The sequence below is a fragment of the Chenopodium album genome, chromosome 4, assembly GCF_948465745.1.
Source record: "Chenopodium album chromosome 4, dcCheAlbu1.1, whole genome shotgun sequence".
NCBI lineage: Eukaryota > Viridiplantae > Streptophyta > Magnoliopsida > Caryophyllales > Amaranthaceae > Chenopodium > Chenopodium album.
Window position 1 is genome coordinate 76,189,224 of NC_137837.1, and position 22,019 is coordinate 76,211,242.

The window sequence follows — 22,019 nt, forward strand, 5'->3', positions numbered from 1 at the left end:
TACTTTTCTTTACAAATTATATCTTCCATTGTCCCTTATTATTAGCTCTCGTCATATGATATTCAACTAACGGTTTCAAGATTTTAATGAATTGTTTTCTTTAAAACATATGCTAATAACACACCAAATAATACAACAAATATAATATGATAATTCTATAAATATAATTTGAAATTTTATACTCCGTATTTCGTATCCATTTTATCATAATGATATAAAAGTGAGCAAATTTATTATCTCAACCCATCATTCAATATAGATCTAAATGAAGTAAATAATTATTTAAAATAAACTTTTTAAGAGCCATTAAAATTAATCATATGTAGCTCCGAATAACCCAATTCACGTAAATACTCTAAACGTACACTTATCTAGAGTTTTATTGCTTATTATTTTTCACTTTAAGAAATAAATTAAAAGTTTAATCAATAATCTACCTATCAACTAACCATTCACACATAAGTAGCTCAAGTGGTTGGAGCTACATACTCTTCCGGTTACAGGAGATCCTTGGATCGATTTTCACAAGTCATTGTTTCTATTCCAGCATAATACAACTATATTTTAAAAAATAAACTGAGTTGAATTGAACTAAACTGAACTGATTGAAGCTAAATTGTACTGAACTGAACTGAACTAATTGGAGATAAACTGAACTGAATTGAGCTGAAATGAATATTTTATAAAATAAGGAAATTAGGAGCTGAACTAAACTCATTGGAGCTGAACTAAATATTTTATAAAAGAAGGAAATTAGGAGCTGAACTGAACTGAATTGATTGTAGATGAACTGAACTGATTGGAGCTGAACTGAACTCACTAGTAGAAAAAGGCTCATTTGCGTCGCTCATTTATAGTGTATTTGCGTCGCTTCTATGAGCGACGCAACTGCTCGCGACGCAAATGATTTAAAAGTCATTTGCGTCGCTCTTTTATTAAGGAGCGACGCAAATGACTCTTCAGATCAACTTCTTGTTTGTTATTTGCGTCACTTGTTTATATAGGAGTGACGCAAATGACTGACTAGACAATACAAAATTGCTTTATTTGCGTCACTTGTTTGTTTAATGAGTGACGCAAATGAGGTGAATTTTTTTTTTTTAATTATAATAATTGCTTGTATATGTTTGTAGTACCTGTTTTCCTTGCTAGTGGTATAAAGTAATATGCTAACGCTAATAATTAAAATTAAAATGCAATATTATTGAATGCAAATGTAAATTTCGGCAGAGTCTCCTTTGTATTTTGGCCTACCCATAAAATTGGGAATGACGGCGGCATATTATAAACCTGTCCAATAAATTTACAACTCAATATCATTGACATTATGGTCATCATCCAACACAATCACCAATACCAACCCAAATTGTTGGTAAACCAAATACATTCATGTCAAGCCTAACAAATAAAACAAGAGTATAATAAGTAAATGGAGTTTGCTAAGTGTAGATCTAAAGTTCAACATAGCATATAAAATAGTCTGCCCAAAATATCTTGAACCTCGTTTATCTCCTCCTCTTTATACGGTGTAGATCTTGAAAAATCCTATTAGCACAACACAAATAGATGAGCAAAGGTGTAATTCAAGTGTAGGTACTTCAAATTGTATTTATTAAGTAAAAATGAAATATTTGACAACTTATACCGTAGTAAAATACTCATTGCTATGATGATTTTGAAGTATTTCGAACAGATAAAAGATTCAAATTACACTATGTGAGAATAAGAAATAATTCAGGTGGCAAGCAAAAGCAAAACTTAAATTGTACTTTCTCTATTTTTATTTCATTCTCTTTGGGTTAGGAGTTATCTCTTTCTTTCTCTTTGGGCTTTTAAACTTCTTAAATTGTACTTTCTCTATTTTTATTTCTTTCTTAAAATTTAAATTGCTTGGCACAATTCATAATGAAGTATGATTTAGATTTTATTGTTAATTATAATGTTATTTCCTCTTTTTCAAAGAATTTTTATTGTTATGATGGTGATTATTAAAATACAAAGAACTTAAGAAACCAACGTACAAGTGATTGAAATACCAAGCAGCCCACTTAATTAATCCCAAAAGTCAGAACATACATTAAAATGTAGCAATAAAAAAGAAATTCACTAGTTCTTAGCTAAATTATCCCCCTGCCAACAACATATATATTAGCTATTTTTTTTTTACCGTTGCATTTAATAAAAAATGTAGTAGTGCATCAAATAAGCATATTGAACTCAATTTAGCAATACTAGTGGCTGAAGCTTTTATACCTGCATTCATAGAGAACACTGCAGCTATAATGACTCTCATTCACTAGGTCTCCAAGCTTCTTAAGCATATCATCCTCCCTGTAAAGACAAGTTATTAATTATAAGAATCCAATATTTATTTATACATAAAACAACAGATATACTGAAATTAAGCCGAAGTGAATAGACCCTAGTTTTACATGGGAACTACCTTTAAACGAAACACTACTTGAGATTGATATTAGGTTAAAAAAAATATTAGAGTTTGAGGGATAATGTAGATATAAGGGCCTGTTCACATTTACTGAAATGAGTTGAATTGATTGGAGCTGAGCTGAACTGAGCTGAATATTTTATGAGAGAGAGAAATTAGGAGTTGAACTAAACTGAATTGAACTGATTGGAGTTGATCAACTGAACTGATTGGAGCTAAACTGAACTGAACTGAAATTAAATAAATGTGAACAGACCTTAAATGATAATGATTGCACAAGTGTTTAAGCTACTTTCACTCTCACACTATGTTGATCAAAGTGAAATGGAAGCCCCAAAATAGAAAAAAAAAATGGCAATTTCATAGAAATACGTTTAATTTATAACTATATATAAGTCCTTTACCTTGTTAATTTTGGAATTAGAATTTGAAAGTAGTTATTTTTATTTAGATAATTAGTTTTGTTTTTGTGAGTCATATATAATAGCAAAATACTCCATAATAATAATATTACTACAAAAATTTTGTAATGCAATTCATGCCTAAAATAATGCTCCTTTAATAATACTACGTATTAACCTTAGCTTGTTATATTTACTTTGTGTGAATTGTTTTCGATATTGGTTTGCAATAAAGTACCACAATCCAAAACTAAGCGTGCAGTGTAGGTAAATACTAAATAAAGGCCAAATTGTAGATTGATTGATAGTAATTTTTCTTATCTTGCCATAGCTTGTATTAATTGCTATATAAATTCGACAAATATCATAGAATTGAACATAAAATAATAGCCAAGCTTGATCATTAAACAACAAAATGAAATCCATAATATTATAAAAAAAGGCCGATTTAAAAACATAAATGAGTAACAATAAAGAGTTGGAAATAACTTAAAATCGGTACATCATACAAGAAACTCTTCCATATACTACTCAGAGTTGCTTGTATATGTGAATTTCGAATTTTCGATACAGTGATAGTTATAAGGTGTCTCGATCTGTCCTTAAATATGTAGACCTGGTAGAGGTACGGTGCAAAGTCCAATAACAATATCGGAATTTGAGCATACTAGTCCTTCACAACAACTATATACGCCTTTAGCAGCACATATATTGCCGAATCCTTGGCATTTTTCTGTTTCTTTGGTTGGCTCAGCAGCAACGACGATTGTTGGAACTGAAACAATGAATATTAATCGCGATTAATTAAAAATCAATGAAATATAAATGGAGTATTAATTTATAGAGTAATAAAACATGCTACATGCATGGATTGGAGATACAAAATGGCATTTTGGACTAAAAAGATTTTAAACCTTTGTGAAGCAGGTACGAAAAATGTGTAGTACTCTCACTATCCCATAATACATGACACAGTCAAATATTGCACACATCAATGTACTAATTTGACTATATTTTTATATAATTAAATATTAATTAAAAAAGTTATAAAAATTATACTCGTATTATGAAACTTTATATTAAAACCTATCTAACACCATGTTTTATTTTATGATAATATATATATTTTTATTATATTTAAAAAATTATGGGCAAACCTAATGCATGAATAGTGAAAAAAAAGTCCAACATCTCATGCATTATAAAACGGAGAGAGTAATAATAAGTACTGTGGTAAAAGAAGATCGAGGAGCCAAACCTGTTACACTAAGTAGAAGAACAGCTACGAACATCATTGCCATCATAGTGTAATTGATGCGAAGGTTGGCCATTACGAGTTTACGACGTATGTGATGATCAATGAAGTGAATGCAATAAGATTGAAGTACTTCAACTTAAGCTTATTCAATCTATATATGTATGTGGTTGAGTAATTATTCATCGGCTTTACGCACTATTTATTCTGTTTGCCAAATGCAAATGACAACTAATTGTCTAGTGATCCACGAACAAAAAATAAAACTGAATATTTTCTCATAAATAATTAAAAATAAATGAATCATCTTTGTAGTTGTTGCAGCCATGTCTTTGCTTTGCTGGACTCATCAATAATTAGTTATATCATGTAACAAGCAAAGTTGAAATTAATTAATTTTTTTTTTAATTTTTTAATTTAACATACCTGTAAAATGAAGTACAACAACAAAGCATTAGGCTTAAATAGAGATGATAAAAAATCGGGCCGGGCCTTAACACAATTTATCGTGCATAAACCCGTAAAAAAGTAGCGAGCTTGTCGGGCCAAAACGGGCTTTTGGCCGGGTTCGGGCTTTTGAACTAAAAAATGCGTTTTTATGCTTGCCCAAACCCCCCTTGCCCCCGCCATCGACGACCACACCACACTCCCCCACCGCCAAAACCTCCCTCAACGGTGAGATCCATCCTGACACTCCCCAGCTCCACCACCAAAATCCGCCCCCCAAAACCACCAATAACCCAAACAAAATTACCCAAAATAATCCCATTCGAACCCAAATCAAACACGGGCAGCGGAAAAAGGGTAGTTTAAAAAGGTTTTTGACGGTTTTTGGAGGTTTTTTGGCGGTTATCGGGGGTTTTAGAGGGTTTTTTTTTTTTTTTTTACGGTTTTTGGCGGTTTCAAGGTGATGGTTGTGGTGGTTTCGGGAGTAAGATTTGGTTCAGGTGGTGATTTCAGGGGTGACTTTAGGTCGACAGGATGGTTCTTGGTACTGGGGGATGCCATTTTCGAGGGGGTAGGGTGGCTGCCGGCGAGTTTTGGTGGGGCTAGGGTAGGGATGACGGTTTCATGGTGGGTGGGAGAAGGCTAGTGGTAGGTTGGTGGTGGTTTTTTTTTGTTTAGTTTTTAATTTTAATTTTTTATTTTTAAACCAATTACAAAATGACACGTGATATATTAACCTATCAAAACCGGTTACAAACAAGTTAGGGACCAGTAGAAGAAGATTTCCTATAAAGGTGGGATTATTAAGTAATAATCTAAAGGTGAGATTATTTATCAGCGAATCGGTCAAAGGTGGGATTATTAGAATCAATTTTTCCATAAAATAGTCCGTATCTGTATTTTTACTTGGTCTTTTAAGCATGCATTTGATAAGGGGCGGATCTTGATCTAATGCCTTAGGGGGCCGGGGCCAAAAGAAAGTACGATACTTTGTTAATAATATCATGATAATGAGCTAATGACTCCTCTTAAAATAAACTTCGTATCAAAAACAACTATGTTCACTTTTTTTTTCATAGTTGTTTATCTTTTTTTATTTATTTGATGAGCTACTTGTTGGTAAATACTTTGATATGAAAAGGGTAATGTTAGTTGCATATAAGCATTAGGAAAAATTGGTAAAATAATTTCAATTTTTTTTTTTTTTTGATAAGAAAAATAATTTCAATTTTTACCTGTTTGCTCAAAATAATCTTAACTATAAATTATTTTTTTTTATAATAATCCGAACTTTAAAGGTCATTCGCTTTTAATTTATTGGTCTAAAGTAAGCAGTAACCTGTTAAATTTTTTTTTTTTTTGTTTTTTAGGGACATGTGCTGCCACGTAATTGGTTGAAAAAATATCTAAAAAAAAGAAAAACTAAAAAAAAAAAAAAAAAAAAAAAAAAAACTAGCCCCACCACGCGCAAAAGTTAGAGTTTGGTATGTATACGGTTCAAGTTAAATTAGTACGTGTGCATGACTTGCATGAGTAGCATCCATAAGACATGGATGCAACTAATGTTGTCCACCAAATAAGTATTAATTAACAAGCTGGCCTCGACACGTTACTATTAGTAAGTCCAGCTTATCTCTAATGAATAATTGAATAATAAAATTATTCAACTTTAATAATTAACATCTATCACTAGGGCAAATCATGCTACATTTGGAAAGCTATAAATACTAGTATCATCCGATGCTAATGAACATAAACTTAACAACCTTTCTAACATAGTAAAAATGGCGAGGTTTATCATCAACAACTTCGTTGTCATGGCCGCTATTTTCTTGGCTGTAGTTTTGGCTTTTACAAGATCAGGTTGGTTCAATTCGCATCGTCTATTATTTTATTTAATTTCATGTCAAAAGTCTACCGTATTCGTTTTAGTACAAGTTTTTTTTATGATGATAAATTATATTAAATGTCAAGAGTCTCATAAATGTTAATTTATTTTAGAAAATAACATGCTGATTGAGATCTTATGTTAATTTATTTACAAAAATATCACTAGATAAATAATTTTTGTTTACCATGAAGATTAATTGCGCTCCCTCAACTCAAATTTTTTTTTTTTATAATAATTAATTATATTAAATGTTGTTTAATAATTGTGATTCATGTGCTACGTACTTCCAGCTGATGGCTCATATGATGGTGAGCAGCAAGCAGCTTATTACTCGTCGACAAAGTCACCACCACCACCACCACCGTCTAACCCTACATGTAGGAAGTTGCTTGAACTTTGTACAAGTTACGGTGCTTATAGTTGTTGCGGAGGGTTTGTTTGCGCAGGTAGGTTTGAAAACCTTCCTGTAGGAGTTGGAGTGTGTACGCCTTCGAATCAACCACCACAGCTACCAGCACAAGAGTGTCAAATTGCGCATCAACTTTGTCAGCCTTATGGTGATTATAGCTGTTGTAAAGGATTAACCTGTGTTCATCCTCGAACACTACCTCCAGTCGCGGGCATTGAACCCGAACAACTGATGCTTCCTCCTGGTGTTGGGATATGCGAGCCGATTAAACTTTAATTTAAGATCACAGCTAGCTATATGAATGTACGTGATCCATGGTCTTCTTCAGTCAGTCCTTCATGCATGTTTTATTATTTCCATTAAATTTTTTCTATTGTTGTAAATTTGTTTAAATATTTATCCTATTGTATTTTGAATATTTGTATTATTACGAAATTGTACGTATCTTTGAGATTTATGCATTATTTTGTCATTTTTATTATATGGGGCAGCATTACGACGGATGAATAATTTAATTTTTTTTGGTCAGTGATGATAATGAACTTAAAATGTGCGACTGGATAACATGCATACATACGTATGTATATAGGGCCTATTGGATAGTTACTCAGGCTAAATTTTTTAATTTTGACTTCGGAAATTAACAAAGTGGCAAATTCTTCCTAAGACTTCATATACTCCCTCTGTTTTTAAATACTTGCTCCATTTATCCATGCGCGGAGTTTAGGAGAAATTGGAAAAACTAATAAAATATGGAGTTAGTGGGTAGGTAGAAGAATAAAAAATTGTAAAAAGCAAAAGTAGTGGAGAGGATTGGAAAAGCTAGAAATTCATGGTAGGTCCACTAGGTGAGAGAAATTAATAAACTATTATAAAAGCTTTTCAAATAAGGAAATGGAGCAAGTATTTAAAAACGGCCAAAAAAGGAAAGTGGAGCAAGTATTTTAAAATGGAGGAAGTATTCTACAACTAGTTGTCTAGTCTTATACTTGCCCTGTCTTTTTTAATTTAAACTATTTGACTGTGACATACACTATTCACAAACTACGCTTTGACTAGCTTTTGTGATTATTTATACTACGATAAAATATAGTCAAGTGAGATCTTTTTCTTTGAGGAAAAACCAAGTGCGATCTTGTTTAAATAGTTTCAATGCATATTTTATTAATATCCACCTTTTATAATTTTTCAATATAGAGAATAAGAGATATTAACTATCAAAATAGTGCGTTAGCAAACGTGATAAAAGAAAGGTGTCAACTAAATTAAAATGGAGGTAGTATAAAGCAATGCGTAAGTTGATTGTTTAAAATTTAAATGAGTAAAATTTATTTTAAAGTATTGAGATGATACGTAATCCAATTCAATTGAAAAGATGTATTCCGTGTGAATGAGCTTATTACAATACATATTAAATGTTGTTGAGGCCATGAGAAAACCCACATGAAAGTAGTGTGTTATACTGTTATCCCACATTGAAGAGTGTAGAAAGTGTAGGGAAATGTATCCCACATTACAGAAATAAGACAATTTTGTCCACTTTATAAGGCTAAGGGGATACTCCTCTTATTGCAATATGGTTTTGAGGTGGAGCCTCCTTGGTCGTATAAAGTGGACAATTGTGACAGGTGTGGCCTAGACCCATTTATCAAATGTCAAATGCTATAATATTCTTCAAGAAGTTTTATATATTCACATATAACAATCAAGTATCATGAAAAATACTGTGGATTATTTATGCTTCTTTTTTTAAAAGATTCTGATTTTCATTTTGCTATGCTGGTGTTCTAACACCAAATTATATGGTCAAGTTCCGAGTTCTGCAATTGAGCATACCAAAATTATTTTGATCAATTCTCTAATATATACATATATCCAGTCTTGGTCATTTATTTTCTAGCAGCAAAGATTTCGAGCTTACAGGCATTCTGTTTTACTGACATTGACAGTTTCTGATGCAAGATCACAAAATTGATTTATTGGATTGAGATATCCATCACTCTTTCCGCACCCTTCCTCCTTTATCTTTTAATCTTTAATCTTATGCAAATCATTTAACCAATGCATAACTGGTATTTCTGCAGCACGTAACAGATGAAGATATGTACGGAGTAACAATAATATTGAAGATTTCTCAATCAACTTTGAATTGAAACCCTTGATACAGAGTATAACACTCATTAGATCGAGGTTGATCAACTCAAACTAGTCCAGTTAATCATATCATACAATACACAACTTAAATGGAAACTTTTCCGAAAACTTAAATGATAAATAGGTAAGAGATCAAGGTTGTAGAACTATGAAAAAAGTGCAGGTAGAATGGTTGATTGATTTATCTTAGAGACAAAAACCTGCACCGGCTACACCAACACCAACTAGATGATCAGAACGAATGCAATTTAGTCCTTCACAGCAAACGTATGGACCTCCTCCAGGACATAGTTGGCCTTTAGCTTGACATTTTATTGGTTCATTGGAAGAAGACGACTGCCTTATACCTTCTGATGTTGGAACTGAAAGCAAAGCATGAATAACAAGACATTATTATGATTATAAATTAACAAAATGAATAATGTAATAGGAGCTATATGTATGTGTAGATATATAAATCAACAAACTGATGGTTTTAGAGAGGAGAAACCTGATGTAGTAAGCAAAAGAATCGCGAACATCATAGCCATAACAGAGCATTTTATGTATACACTAGCCATCTGTATCAAAAGTAAGTCAACTAACGAACAAAAATAAAAGAAATTTATCCGTAATATATACTACCTCCGTTAAATGTTATGTGCAACTTTGGAATATTTTATATCTCACAAATAATACTTCAAAGTTGCACATAACAATTAACGGAGGTAGTAACTCTCTTTATCCCTGAAAGTTCAACTCAATTACTATAAACTCGAAATGAAAAGAGAGTCAAAATTTTGGATGTAGTTGGGGAAGTATATTTTTATTTCTCTTATAAATTTGTTTCCCCAATTGGCCTTAGTATCAAAAATACTAAAAAAGGCTAAGAATATAGCCAAACTTAACATATTAAAAATCTTTCAAACACCCCTTACATGCAAAGCATAACCAAGTATCCCAAAATGATATAATTCCTAACAAACTTCTTGATTAGAATACATTAAATAAAGCATTTGATTTGGTCATGAGATATTGTGAATCTTGAAATCAAAAGACATGGAAGCAACAAACAACAAAAATGGCAAGTCACTAGGAGCAACTGCACAAGCTGTATATGCCAATTATAGTAATCAATCTAACACCTACCACAAACTGAAGACAATACAATAAGTTGTCACACAAATGTACAAATAAAAAACCTTCAAAATATATGCTACCTCCGATTTTTTTTAAGTTGCAACTTTGGGGTATTATATGAGAGATACAAAATATTCTAAAGTTGCAACTAAAAAACATCGGAGGTAGTATATTTTTAGCGCGTTAGGGAGTACTATAAATATTGAAACGGTGAGCCGAAGAAGCAGCAACAAACATTAGAATCAAATACATATTGCAACCAAGAGTGCTTAGCCTTTTAGATCACAAATGGGGAAAGCTTCTTCCATCAACTTCGTTGTCGCGGCCAATATGTTAATGGCTGCTTGCATTCTTACTATATCAGGTATGAAACGCCATTCTACCTTAGTATAAGAATCGTAAAAAACTTTCTTCATTAAGTTTGCTAGATAACTCTTGAGATCGAACTTGGTGTCCAAGTTTTTAATCGAATACATAACCCGCCTTTGCTCCTTAGTCCTTACCTCTCTATTCTCTACGAATTTGATGTTTTCAATGTTATTATTCTCATGTTAAAATGTTCGACTTGGTTTCTTTGTGGACTATATGCATGATTTTGAACCAAAATGAAGTTTCTAAGTGTTCTATGCATGTCCAAGAGAGTCTAATGTGGGGAAATTCCCTGTTTCTCGTTGTGAGAAACGAAATTTGTTTCTCATGGAGACATTTTCGTGAATAAATCAACAACTTTTTCATTATTGTAGGCTTTACAATTGAATAAAGTTGAATAAAATTGTTGGTTTATTTACGAAAATGCCATGTAAAACAAATTTTGTTTCTCACCATGAGAAACTGGGGCATCCTCTCTAATATGGGTACTTATCGAGTAACATATCACTCCTTTATAACAACGTTTGATTTCTTGTTTCCAATATTTCCAGTTCCAACCTTGGCAACAAATTACAAGTCTACCGGATATTATGAGCATCCACCACCACCACCACCACCACCAAGGTCGTCGCCCACGTGTAGGAATGAAACTGAACTGTGTATAGGTTATGGTGATTACATTTGTTGCAAAGGATTAAATTGCATTTTAGGGGATCCAATCCTTCCAATAGGTGTAGGTTTATGTTTACCTTTAGGTGAACAACCACCATCAACTGATGAGTGTCGAAAAATTAACCAACTCTGTCATCCTTATGGACAGTATAAATGTTGTGACGGAATGAGCTGCGTCGATACTCGTACGCTGCCTCCGGTTGCCGGTGTTAACACCCAAAAGCTTGAGCTTCCACCTGGTGTAGGAATTTGTCAGGCCATAAAACTATAAGTACTAGTATATTGTTATACCTCTATCTTAGCTTATTGTTTCAGCAATTTTGCGTTAGTTGTATTCCTTGTATTTCTTTTGTGTTTTTTTGTTGTATCATTTGAAGTTTTTATTTATTTTTTTTAATTTATAATTTTAAAGAATTACTTTGTACTATGTATGTAACAATTGAATTTAATTTTTACAAACTCGATTTTTCTTTGATTAATACTACCTCCGTTTTTATATTTGTTGACAAGTTTTGACTTTAGCATTATTCACACATCTCTCTTTGACCATGTTTTGTGATTTATATATGAAGAAAGATATAGTCGAGTGAGATCTTGTTAAATTCATCACAATGTATATTTCAAAATATCAACTTTTTATAATTTTTGCTTATCGGTAATTAAAGATAGATATTAATGATTGAATTTGTGCATTTGCAAACGTAACTAAAGAAACATGTCAACTATAAAAAACAGAAGAAGTATATGTCTAGCATTGTCATAAGATCAATACTTTAAGATTAATAGATCTCTTTGATTAATATACCTCTTAATGGTACATAGTTTTTATTTTTGGAAATAAAACCATCGATTTCATGCTAAAAACATGTTTTTTTTTTTTTTTTTTTTTTGGAAAGAGGGTCATCATTTGATTTGGTCATGAGATATTGTGAATCATCATGAATCAAAACTCAAAAGACATGAAAGCAACAAACAACAATTGGCTAGGCTAATCAATGTAAGCACTTAAGCACATCAAATTGTCCACCCAACGACTCTTTATTATACTTGCTTCTTTTTTTTAGTTGACACCATTTGACTTTTACACTATTTACAAACTACACTTTGACTAACTTTTGTGATTTATGACGTTTACACTATTTATAAATTACACTTTGATTAACTTTTGTGATTTATAGCGCGCTATCATAAAATATAGTCAAGTGAGATCTTGTTTGAATCCTCTCAATGTACGTATATTTTATCAATATCCGCTTTTTATAATTTTATAATGTCAAGAATTAGAGATATTAGTCGTTTAAAAAGTGTGTTGGCAAGCGTAATAAAAAAAAGTGTCAACGAAATAAAAAAAGAGGTACTATAACATAAGGAAACCCTAAATTATTTCCCAAGGAATAACATTAATAGCCGTCATAAGTGTAGCCGAAATTAGGAAACAAAACATGCTTGGCTGATCCTCGAAGAAGCATGGGCATGTTGGTTTTAGGCACGGGTGTGTGTAAGAAATTCCAGCTTGACAATCTTAAGTAAAACAACCATAACTTTTTGTTTTTTTATCAGAATTGGGCATATGACCTACTAATGGAAAGCTTTTGAAACAAGCTATCACCTCGAACTTGTATCACCTAAAGATCATTTCTGGATTGAGAGATATGTGCGTTTGAAGTTGGTCTATCGCCATTGTACTAGATTTCAATCACAATACAATTAATAACATCAGTGGGACATACGTCGTGTAATTCAGAATCGATCTGTTCAGTTGTTTCTCATTATGTAACCATGGTTACGTTATACCATTCACCTTGTTTAGACCAGTCCATTCAGCAAGTCCGGATTTAAGAGACTCATAGATAATGATATATTGATGCTTTATTTTAACAAAAAATACAATGAACATCGGATAAATGTCCCTTCCTTTTTTAATTTTTGACGTTTGTTATGTTAATACTGGGGGATAAATCCCTGTTTCTCTTCTTGATAAACATGAAATGCATCTCAAGAGGGTAGTTTGTATTTTAAGGCCTAGTAGCTGGGGGTACGATCGTCTTTCTATAATATCACATAGAATAGAGGTGAATTGGGCTAACAAAGTTTTGTTGACGGCATTAGTAAAGTACAACAACTTCCTTCGAAGTCTCAGTAGTCCCATTTACTCCAACCTCAACAAAAAATGCATGTTATATGTGTGCCTCGAATGCTCCATGTTGATATATGCTTTAGTATTATGGTGTTTGGAGCTTTAAGCAAAGAAGCATGGAAAGGGCTGACTTAAAATGAGCATATATCAAGATCTAGAAGTGATATTGAGATGATTCAAGTTGGAGGTGATAGCTCTTCTCAAGAGCCTTCCAACGACTGGTCATAAGCTTGATTTAGTTAAGAATCGAGGGAGTTATGACTGTTTAAAGAAGTGCTGTCCGCGCAGGGGGAGTTCGACCGAACCATTTAATAGGTTCGGTCGAACCTTTTGGCAGAAATGATGCCCTTTTGATTTCTAGAGTAGGTTCGGTCGAACCTATGGAGGTGTGACCGAACCACACTAAGTTCGACCGAACTCTGGGTAGGTTCGGTCGAACCTTCGAGCCCCTGTTCCAGCGCTGCGATTTCTTCTTATTTTGCTCGGGATGTAATCTTAACCGTCGATTCATCTTGCACTATATATACTCTTGTTTTTCATTTTAGAGAGGATGAGAGAGAAACACAAGTGAGACTTAGACCTTAAATTAGCTCACCAAGAACACCATCTTTCTCCATTGTAATTCTTCCTCCATTGAAGAGTAATACAAGCTCCAATCTCCCCAAAAGTGGATGTAGCTCATTTTGAGTGAACCACTATAAATCTTGTGTGTTTTATTTTGTTCATTTTTAATTGTTTTCTCATTTAGCTTTGCATTGTTCCTCAATCAAATTCAAAGTCCCAAAAAAGGTCCTATTTCATAACAATTGGTATCAGAGCTTAGGTTGTTTTTGGGGTTGATTGTTTGATTTCTTGTTTTGAGTATTGAGTACTCATGTCAACAATGAAGCTAGACATTGAGAAGTTTGATAGGTCAATTAATTTTGGCGTTTGGAAATTAAAGATGAAAGCTATTTTGATACAAAATGGTGTGCACAAGGCCCTTGATGGGAAAGAAGAAAAACCGTTAACCATGACGGAAGAAAAGTGGGAAGAGATCGACTTGAAGGCTTTGTCGGCTATACAACTTTGTCTCTCGAACGAAGTATTGAGGGAAGTTGCCAATGAAACTACCGCGGAGGAGCTATGGACAAAGTTGGAGTCTCTTTACATGGCAAAGAGTGTCACCAACCGTCTATTACTCAAGAGTAGACTCTATGATCTCTGCCTTGAGGAAGGTAATTCACTTAAGTCTCATTTAGATGAATTTTTCTCGATTGTCATGGATCTTCAAAATATTGATGTGACATTGGATGATGAAGATCTTGCAATTTATTTGTTATGTTCATTACCACCTTCTTACAAGCATTTTCGTGAAACTATCTTGTATGGTAGAGATGACTTGAGTATAGATGATGTTAGAGATGCTTTGACCCAAAGGGACTTAATTGATAATCAATTAATTTCTAAATCATCTAATAACTCCAATGATGGTTTGTTTGTGAGAGGTAGAACCTTTGAAAAGGGTTCTACTAGTAATGGTAATGGGGGGAAGAATAAGGGTCGGTCTAAGTCAAAGAAACCGAATCCTAATCGTAACAAGACTTGCAATTATTGTTGCATTAAGGGCCACATTAAAACGGAATGTTGGAAGTGGCAAAAGAAACAATTGGGAAATGGTGATGCTAAGAACACAAAGGGCAAAGACTCTCAAACTACCGCCGAGGCTAGTTATGTTGACACCGATAGTGATAGTGGTGCATTGGTTGCCACTCATGGGAAATTCAAGGGAAAGGATGAATGGATTTTAGATTCGGGTTGCTCTTTTCATATGACCCCCAACAAGGATCTCTTTAGCTCTTATGAGGAGTATAATGGAGGTAATGTCACAATGGGAAACAATGCTACTTGCAAAGTGATTGGAATTGGGACGGTCGCCATCAAAATGTTTGACGGTGTTGTGAGAACCTTAACTAAAGTTCGTCATGTTCCGGAGCTCAAGAAGAATTTGATATCTCTTGGCACCCTTGACACTAATGGGTGCAAGTACATAGCGGAAGGTGGAGTTTTGAAGATTGTCAAAGGTGCTCTTGTGTTGATGAAAGGTTCAAAAGTGGGCAGCTTGTATACATTACAAGGATCCACCATGGTTGGCTCGGCAAATTTTTCCACGGGTACTATGAGTGATAGTGAGACCAAGTTATGGCATTCGAGACTTGGCCATATGGGGGAACACGGTATGTCGGAGCTTTGTAAGCAAGGTCGTTTTGGAAGCTTGAAGCTTGGGAACCTTGGATTTTGTGAGCATTGTGTGTATGGTAAACATAAGCGGGTTAGCTTCAAACCCGCAATTCACAACACCAAAGGGATTCTTGACTACATCCATTCGGATTTGTGGGGTCCTTCTAAAGTCCCTTCTATTGGTGGTTGCAATTATTTGCTCACTATGGTTGATGATTTTTCTAGGAAAGTTTGGTCATTCTTCATCAAGCATAAAGATGATGTATTTGATGTTTTCCTTGATTGGAAGACCATGATTGAGAAGAAGACCGAGAAAAGAATCAAGACCTTGAGGACCGATAATGGTCTAGAGTTTGTTGAAAAGAAGTTCACAAAGTATTGTTCCAAGAATGGCATTGTGCGACATCGAACTTGTGTGGGTAGACCTCAACAAAATGGGGTTGCGGAGAGAATGAATAGAACTCTCCTAGAGAGAGCAAGGTGTATGCTCTCACAAGCAAATATGGGGAAATCTTTTTGGGCGGAAGCCGTGTCAACGGCTTGTTAATTGGTGAATCGCTCTCCTCACTCGGCCCTTAACTTCAAGTCACCACAAGAGGTATGGTACGGAAAACCCGTTGATTATTCTACTTTGAAAGTATTTGGTTGTCCGGCTTTTATTCATGTAAATGATGGTAAACTTGAACCTAGAGCTAAAAAATGTATTTTTATAGGCTATGGTTTAGGTGTTAAGGGTTATAGAGTATGGTGTACCCAATCTAGAAGAGTTATAACTTCTAGAGATGTAGTCTTTGATGAAACATGTATGATTGCTCCCGAAAAGGAGATTTCTATATGTAATGATGATGTAGGTACACACCATGATACCGAGGAGGAGGTGGAGCTTGATGATGAGCATCCACATCATGAAGATGGTCCCTCTCCAAGGAGACCTCGTGAAGCAACACCACAAACCCAAAAGAAGTCCATTGCCGAAGAGAGAGCAAAAAGACAAATCAAGCCTCCAAGTAGATACATCGAGGAGTGTGATTATGTCCAATATGCTCTCACCGTTGCAAGTCAAGTTGAGACCAACAATGATGATCCATGCTCCTTTAAAGAAGCAATGTCTCAATCCGATGCCGGTAAGTGGTTAATAGCCATGAAGCAAGAGATGGAATCTTTGAGTAAGAACAATACTTGGGAGCTATGTTGTGCACCAAAAGGCAAGAGAATTGTTGGGTGCAAGTGGGTGTACAAGAAGAAAGAAGGTACACCGGAATCGGGCGGTTCTATCTACAAGGCAAGAGTTGTTGCAAAGGGTTTCACGCAAATTGAAGGCATTGACTTTCATGAAGTTTTCTCACCGGTTGTGAAACACTCATCCATAAGGGTGTTGCTTGCCTTGGTAGCTATTGAAGACTTGGAGCTACACCAACTTGATGTGAAGACCACATTTCTCCATGGTGAATTGGAGGAAGAGATCTACATGAGACAACCGGAAGGGTTTGAGGTGGTTGGAAAGGAAGATCATGTATGCCGTCTTGTGAAGTCCTTGTATGGTTTGAAGCAATCTCCAAGGCAATGGTACAAACGATTTGATTCGTTCATGTTGGCACATGAGTTCACAAGGAGTTCATTTGATAGTTGTGTTTACTTCAAAGAACTTGAAGGTGGTTCCTTTATCTACTTACTCTTATATGTAGATGATATGTTGGTGGCTTGCAAGAATATGATTGAGGTTAACAACTTGAAAAGGTTGTTGAGTAGTGAGTTTGATATGAAAGATCTCGGTGAAGCCAAGAAGATTCTTGGTATGGAGATCATTCGTGATAGGAGTGCGGATGTATTGTATCTTAGTCAAAGAAGATACATAGAGAAGGTGCTTGAGCGTTTCTCCATGATGCATGCAAAACCCGTGTCCACTCCATTGGGTTCTCACTTTAAGCTCTCAAAAGAGCTTTGTCCTCAATCCAAAGAAGAAGAGAAAGATATGGCTCACATTCCGTACACAAGTGCGGTTGGAAGTGTGATGTATGCCATGGTATGTTCAAGACCGGATATAGCTCATGCGGTGAGCATGGTGAGCCGGTATATGTCAAGACCGGGAAAGGTCCATTGGGAAGCCGTGAAGTGGTTGTTGAGGTACTTGAAAGGAACCTCAAACGTTTGCCTTGAATTTGGAAGGGATGCAAACGGACTTGTTGGCTATTGTGATTCGGATTATGGAGGAGACTTGGATGATCGGAGGCAATCTTCGCTACAAGATGTTGTAGCTCTTTCAACTACGGAAGCCGAGTTCATGGCCATTACCGAGGCATTCAAGGAAGCAAAGTGGCTTAAGGGTCTAGTGGGTGAGTTTAGTTTATATTCAAGCTTGGTGTCCGTTTTTGGTGATAGCCAAAGTGCAATTCACTTAGCCAAGAACCAAACCACATTTTATAAACGAACCAAGCACATTGATGTTAAGTACAACTTCGTTCGAGATGTGATTGCAAAGAAAGAGTTACTCTTGAAAAAGATTGGTACCGAGGAGAATCCCGCGGACATGTTGACAAAATCTTTGCCTACAACTAAGTTCACTTTGTGTGTGGACTTAGTTGGTCTCTCTTTATGTTCGATGTAAGCCCTTAAAGGGCTTGTTTGGGGATGGAGCTTCATTGTTGATGATTACTAGCTAAGAGGAAGTGTGGAGGATTGCGAGTCAAGGTGGAGAATTGTTATATGTGTGCCTCGAATGCTCCATGTTGATATATGCTTTAGTATTATGGTGTTTGGAGCTTTAAGCAAAGAAGCATGGAAAGGGCTGACTTAAAATGAGCATATATCAAGATCTAGAAGTGATATTGAGATGATTCAAGTTGGAGGTGATAGCTCTTCTCAAGAGCCTTCCAACGACTGGTCATAAGCTTGATTTAGTTAAGAATCGAGGGAGTTATGACTGTTTAAAGAAGTGCTGTCCGCGCAGGGGGAGTTCGACCGAACCATTTAATAGGTTCGGTCGAACCTTTTGGCAGAAATGATGCCCTTTTGATTTCTAGAGTAGGTTCGGTCGAACCTATGGAGGTGTGACCGAACCACACTAAGTTCGACCGAACTCTGGGTAGGTTCGGTCGAACCTTCGAGCCCCTGTTCCAGCGCTGCGATTTCTTCTTATTTTGCTCGGGATGTAATCTTAACCGTCGATTCATCTTGCACTATATATACTCTTGTTTTTCATTTTAGAGAGGATGAGAGAGAAACACAAGTGAGACTTAGACCTTAAATTAGCTCACCAAGAACACCATCTTTCTCCATTGTAATTCTTCCTCCATTGAAGAGTAATACAAGCTCCAATCTCCCCAAAAGTGGATGTAGCTCATTTTGAGTGAACCACTATAAATCTTGTGTGTTTTATTTTGTTCATTTTTAATTGTTTTCTCATTTATCTTTGCATTGTTCCTCAATCAAATTCAAAGTCCCAAAAAAGGTCCTATTTCATAACAATCCAGAATCTTCTTCCCTATTCACTACTACTCTTCTTCTCATCATCTATTGAACTTATAATTCTAGAATCGTAGATATGCAAGGTTGTTGGTGGTTGCAATGTTAGGCAGCGAGTGGTGGTGTTATCCGAGCACAATAACTGAATTGAAATGTACGTAGCAAAAGCTCTGTATTTTATGTGAATAACAGCGAGAATCCGAAGAGCATCTTCAATGGAGTTTCAGAAGCTTAAAGTCTACTTCAATGGAGGAAGTTGACACCCTTACCCTTTGGGATTGATTTTGCCCTTTTTTCTCCCCTTTATCTCAGGGTTTTCGTTTAAATTCGACGGCAAAGCCGCAGGAAATGGTGGTGTTGGTGGGAGATGGATGAGGATTAAAGCTCGAGCTCCTTTAATGGAGCTTGATGTGAGAAAAGGAGGAAGAAGAAGAATAGCGTGTTAATTACAAATGGTGACTGAATGTTGTACGACGTGAATTAACAGAATGCTTCACATTTCTGAGTGGAAATCACAATCAGCAAATAAAATAGTATAAAATGCTTTTTCCAATGCAAATAATAACGAAAATGCCACTAGATATACACTCCATGTTTCTCAAGAAGAGAAACTGGAGCTTGCCCAAAAACTGGTGCTTTGAGGCAGAGTTTAATATAGATCGGGTTCTGAATTTTACTCGTGCAAGACTACAAGAGTGAGATCTAATTGATAGTTATAATGAACAAGAATGAAAATGATAGATAACTTTGACAATTGCTCTTTTATATTTATTGTATTAATCTGCTAGCCAAACCCTGTAGCATCAAAGGTCGATATAGTTTTGATGATGCCCCAGTTTCTCATGGTGAGAAACAAATTTTTTTTTCTTTCATGGTACTTTCGTAAATAAACCAACAACTTTATTCAATTGTGAAACCCACAATAATGAAAAATTTGTTGATTTATTCACGAAAATGCCCCCAAGAGAAACAAATTTCGTTTCTCACCCTGAGAAACAGGGAATTTCCCTGTAATTAAAACTTGTCTGGTTCATTCAAAAAAAAAAAAAAAAAAAAAATTTTACAATACGCAACATTAAATGGAAACTTTTCTCAATCAACTTTGAATTGGATTGTTAAAGTTGAAACCCTCAATGCAGAGTATAACACTCATTAGTCCGAGGTTGATCAACTCAAACTAGTCCAGTTAATCATACAATACACATAACTTAAATTGGAAACATTTCTGAAAACTTAAATGATAATGTAATCATCAAAGAGTTGGAGGTTGTAATGCAATTAATGAAAAAAGTACAGGTAAAATGGTAGTAGAGTTGCTTGATATATCTTAGCCACAAAAACCTATACCGCCTGCAGCGACACCGGCTAGATCATCAGAAGTAATGCACCGTAGTCCTTTACAGCAAGCGTATGGACCTTCTCCAGGGCATAGTTGGTCTTTACCTTGACATTTTATTGGTTCATTGGAAGAAGACGACTGCCTTATACCTTCTGATGTTGGAACTGAAAGCAAAGCATGAATAATAACAAGTCATTACTAAGATTATAAACTACTCCCTCCGTGTTTTTTTTTTACAAGCTAGAGTTGAGATTTTCCACTATTCATAATATGTCATCATTTATACTAAAAATAAAATAAAAAATTAATAATAATAATAATAATAATAATAATAATAATAATAATAATAATAATAATAAATGTCATCATTGACTTAATTTTTTTAACAATAATATATAAAATGTTGTTGGATTTGTCATATTGTCTACTTTAATAAATTAATTTTTTCATAATTTTACTAATCTCTCATTAAAAATATTGATGGTCAAAATTGTGTTTCGACAAATGTGTAAATTTGACTCTAGCTTAAAAAAAAAAAAAAAAACAACCGAGGGAGTAACAAAAAAAATGACTAATGTAATAGGAGCTGAGTAGTATGTAGATATATATGAACGAATAATCCTTAGATGCATTACTATATTTATAAACTAAACTAAATTAATGGTTTAAGAGAGGAGAAACCTGATGTAGTAAGCAAAAGAATAGCGAACATCATAGCCATAACAGAACATTTTATGTGAGCACTAGCCATTTGGATGTGTTTTAAGGATGACTAGAGTATGTGAAAATGCACTTCAAATAAACTTACTAACTATATTGTTGAATGTTGATGTGATTAAAGGTTCATCCAATGTTTGGTACTTATAACAATTTTATGCCATGTTATGATCAGCTGTAATATTAAATAATTGCATCATAAGCTTCATCTTAGGGGGCTTGATTATTACTATGTAATTGTACATTATGAAAAATATAAAAGACAACTAATTTCCAATCAATTAAACTTAATTAATGTAATCTTATGGATTGAGATGCATGACTTTAATTTCATGTTGTTGCAGCCATGTCTTTTGGATTTCGTTGGACTTTATTGAGATCTCCAGAAAAGAAGAAGATAAGAAAATTCATAGTATTAGATATGTTTTGTCCTACAAATTTACTCCATAACATACAACTCTCTATGTACCTAAAGTTCAACTCAATTACAATATATAAACACTTGTTTGTGACAGTGTATAAGGAAAAAGGTAAGAAAAAAAGTGAAATGGAGTAAAAAGGTGGGTGAGCGCAATAAAAAGGTGAAAAAAGTATGATAAAGTGTTTAAATGGATGTAAATAGTGTGGGATAGTAAAGATAAGATACTTAAAAAAAAGTTAAATTTATAAACAGACTAATAAAAGCGAGTCTGAAATGAGACATGTCGTTATTTGTTTAAAAGGACATACGAAGTGTATATGAAACGACTCAAAATAAAAAGAGAGTCAAACTTTTTGATTTAAGTGGGTGAAGTATATTTTTATTTCTCTTGTAAATTCATTTCCCCAATTGGCATAAGTATCAAAGATACTAAAAAGGTTAAGAATATCGGCAAACTTAACATGCAAAGCATAACAACGTATCCCAAAATGATATAATTCCCAACAAACTTGTTGATTAGAACACAATTAATATTCATAAAATAAATCATTTGATTTGGT

General features: G+C 34.3%; 1 protein-coding gene and 2 long non-coding RNA genes across 3 annotated transcripts in view; 1 reads left to right on the forward strand and 2 right to left on the reverse strand.

The window, feature by feature from the left end:
• The first annotated feature begins 6,318 nt into the window (after positions 1 to 6,318).
• Positions 6,319 to 22,019, forward strand: part of LOC145627327 (uncharacterized) — a 100,706-nt gene continuing 85,005 nt past the window's right edge. Inside the window, exon 1 of the mRNA XM_081679721.1 lies at positions 6,319 to 6,412. Coding sequence (XP_081535847.1) covers positions 6,334 to 6,412 — 79 coding nt within the window. The 5' untranslated portion in view covers positions 6,319 to 6,333. The remainder of the gene's footprint in view (positions 6,413 to 22,019) is intronic.
• Positions 8,962 to 9,569, reverse strand: LOC145627321 (uncharacterized). Its single transcript, XR_014111371.1, has 2 exons — positions 9,494 to 9,569; positions 8,962 to 9,365 (listed from the first exon to the last, which is right to left on the reverse strand). It is a non-coding gene; the product is annotated as an uncharacterized LOC145627321 (long non-coding RNA).
• On the reverse strand, positions 20,117 to 21,139 carry LOC145627322 (uncharacterized). The gene is made up of 2 exons (XR_014111372.1): positions 21,003 to 21,139; positions 20,117 to 20,485 (listed from the first exon to the last, which is right to left on the reverse strand). It is a non-coding gene; the product is annotated as an uncharacterized LOC145627322 (long non-coding RNA).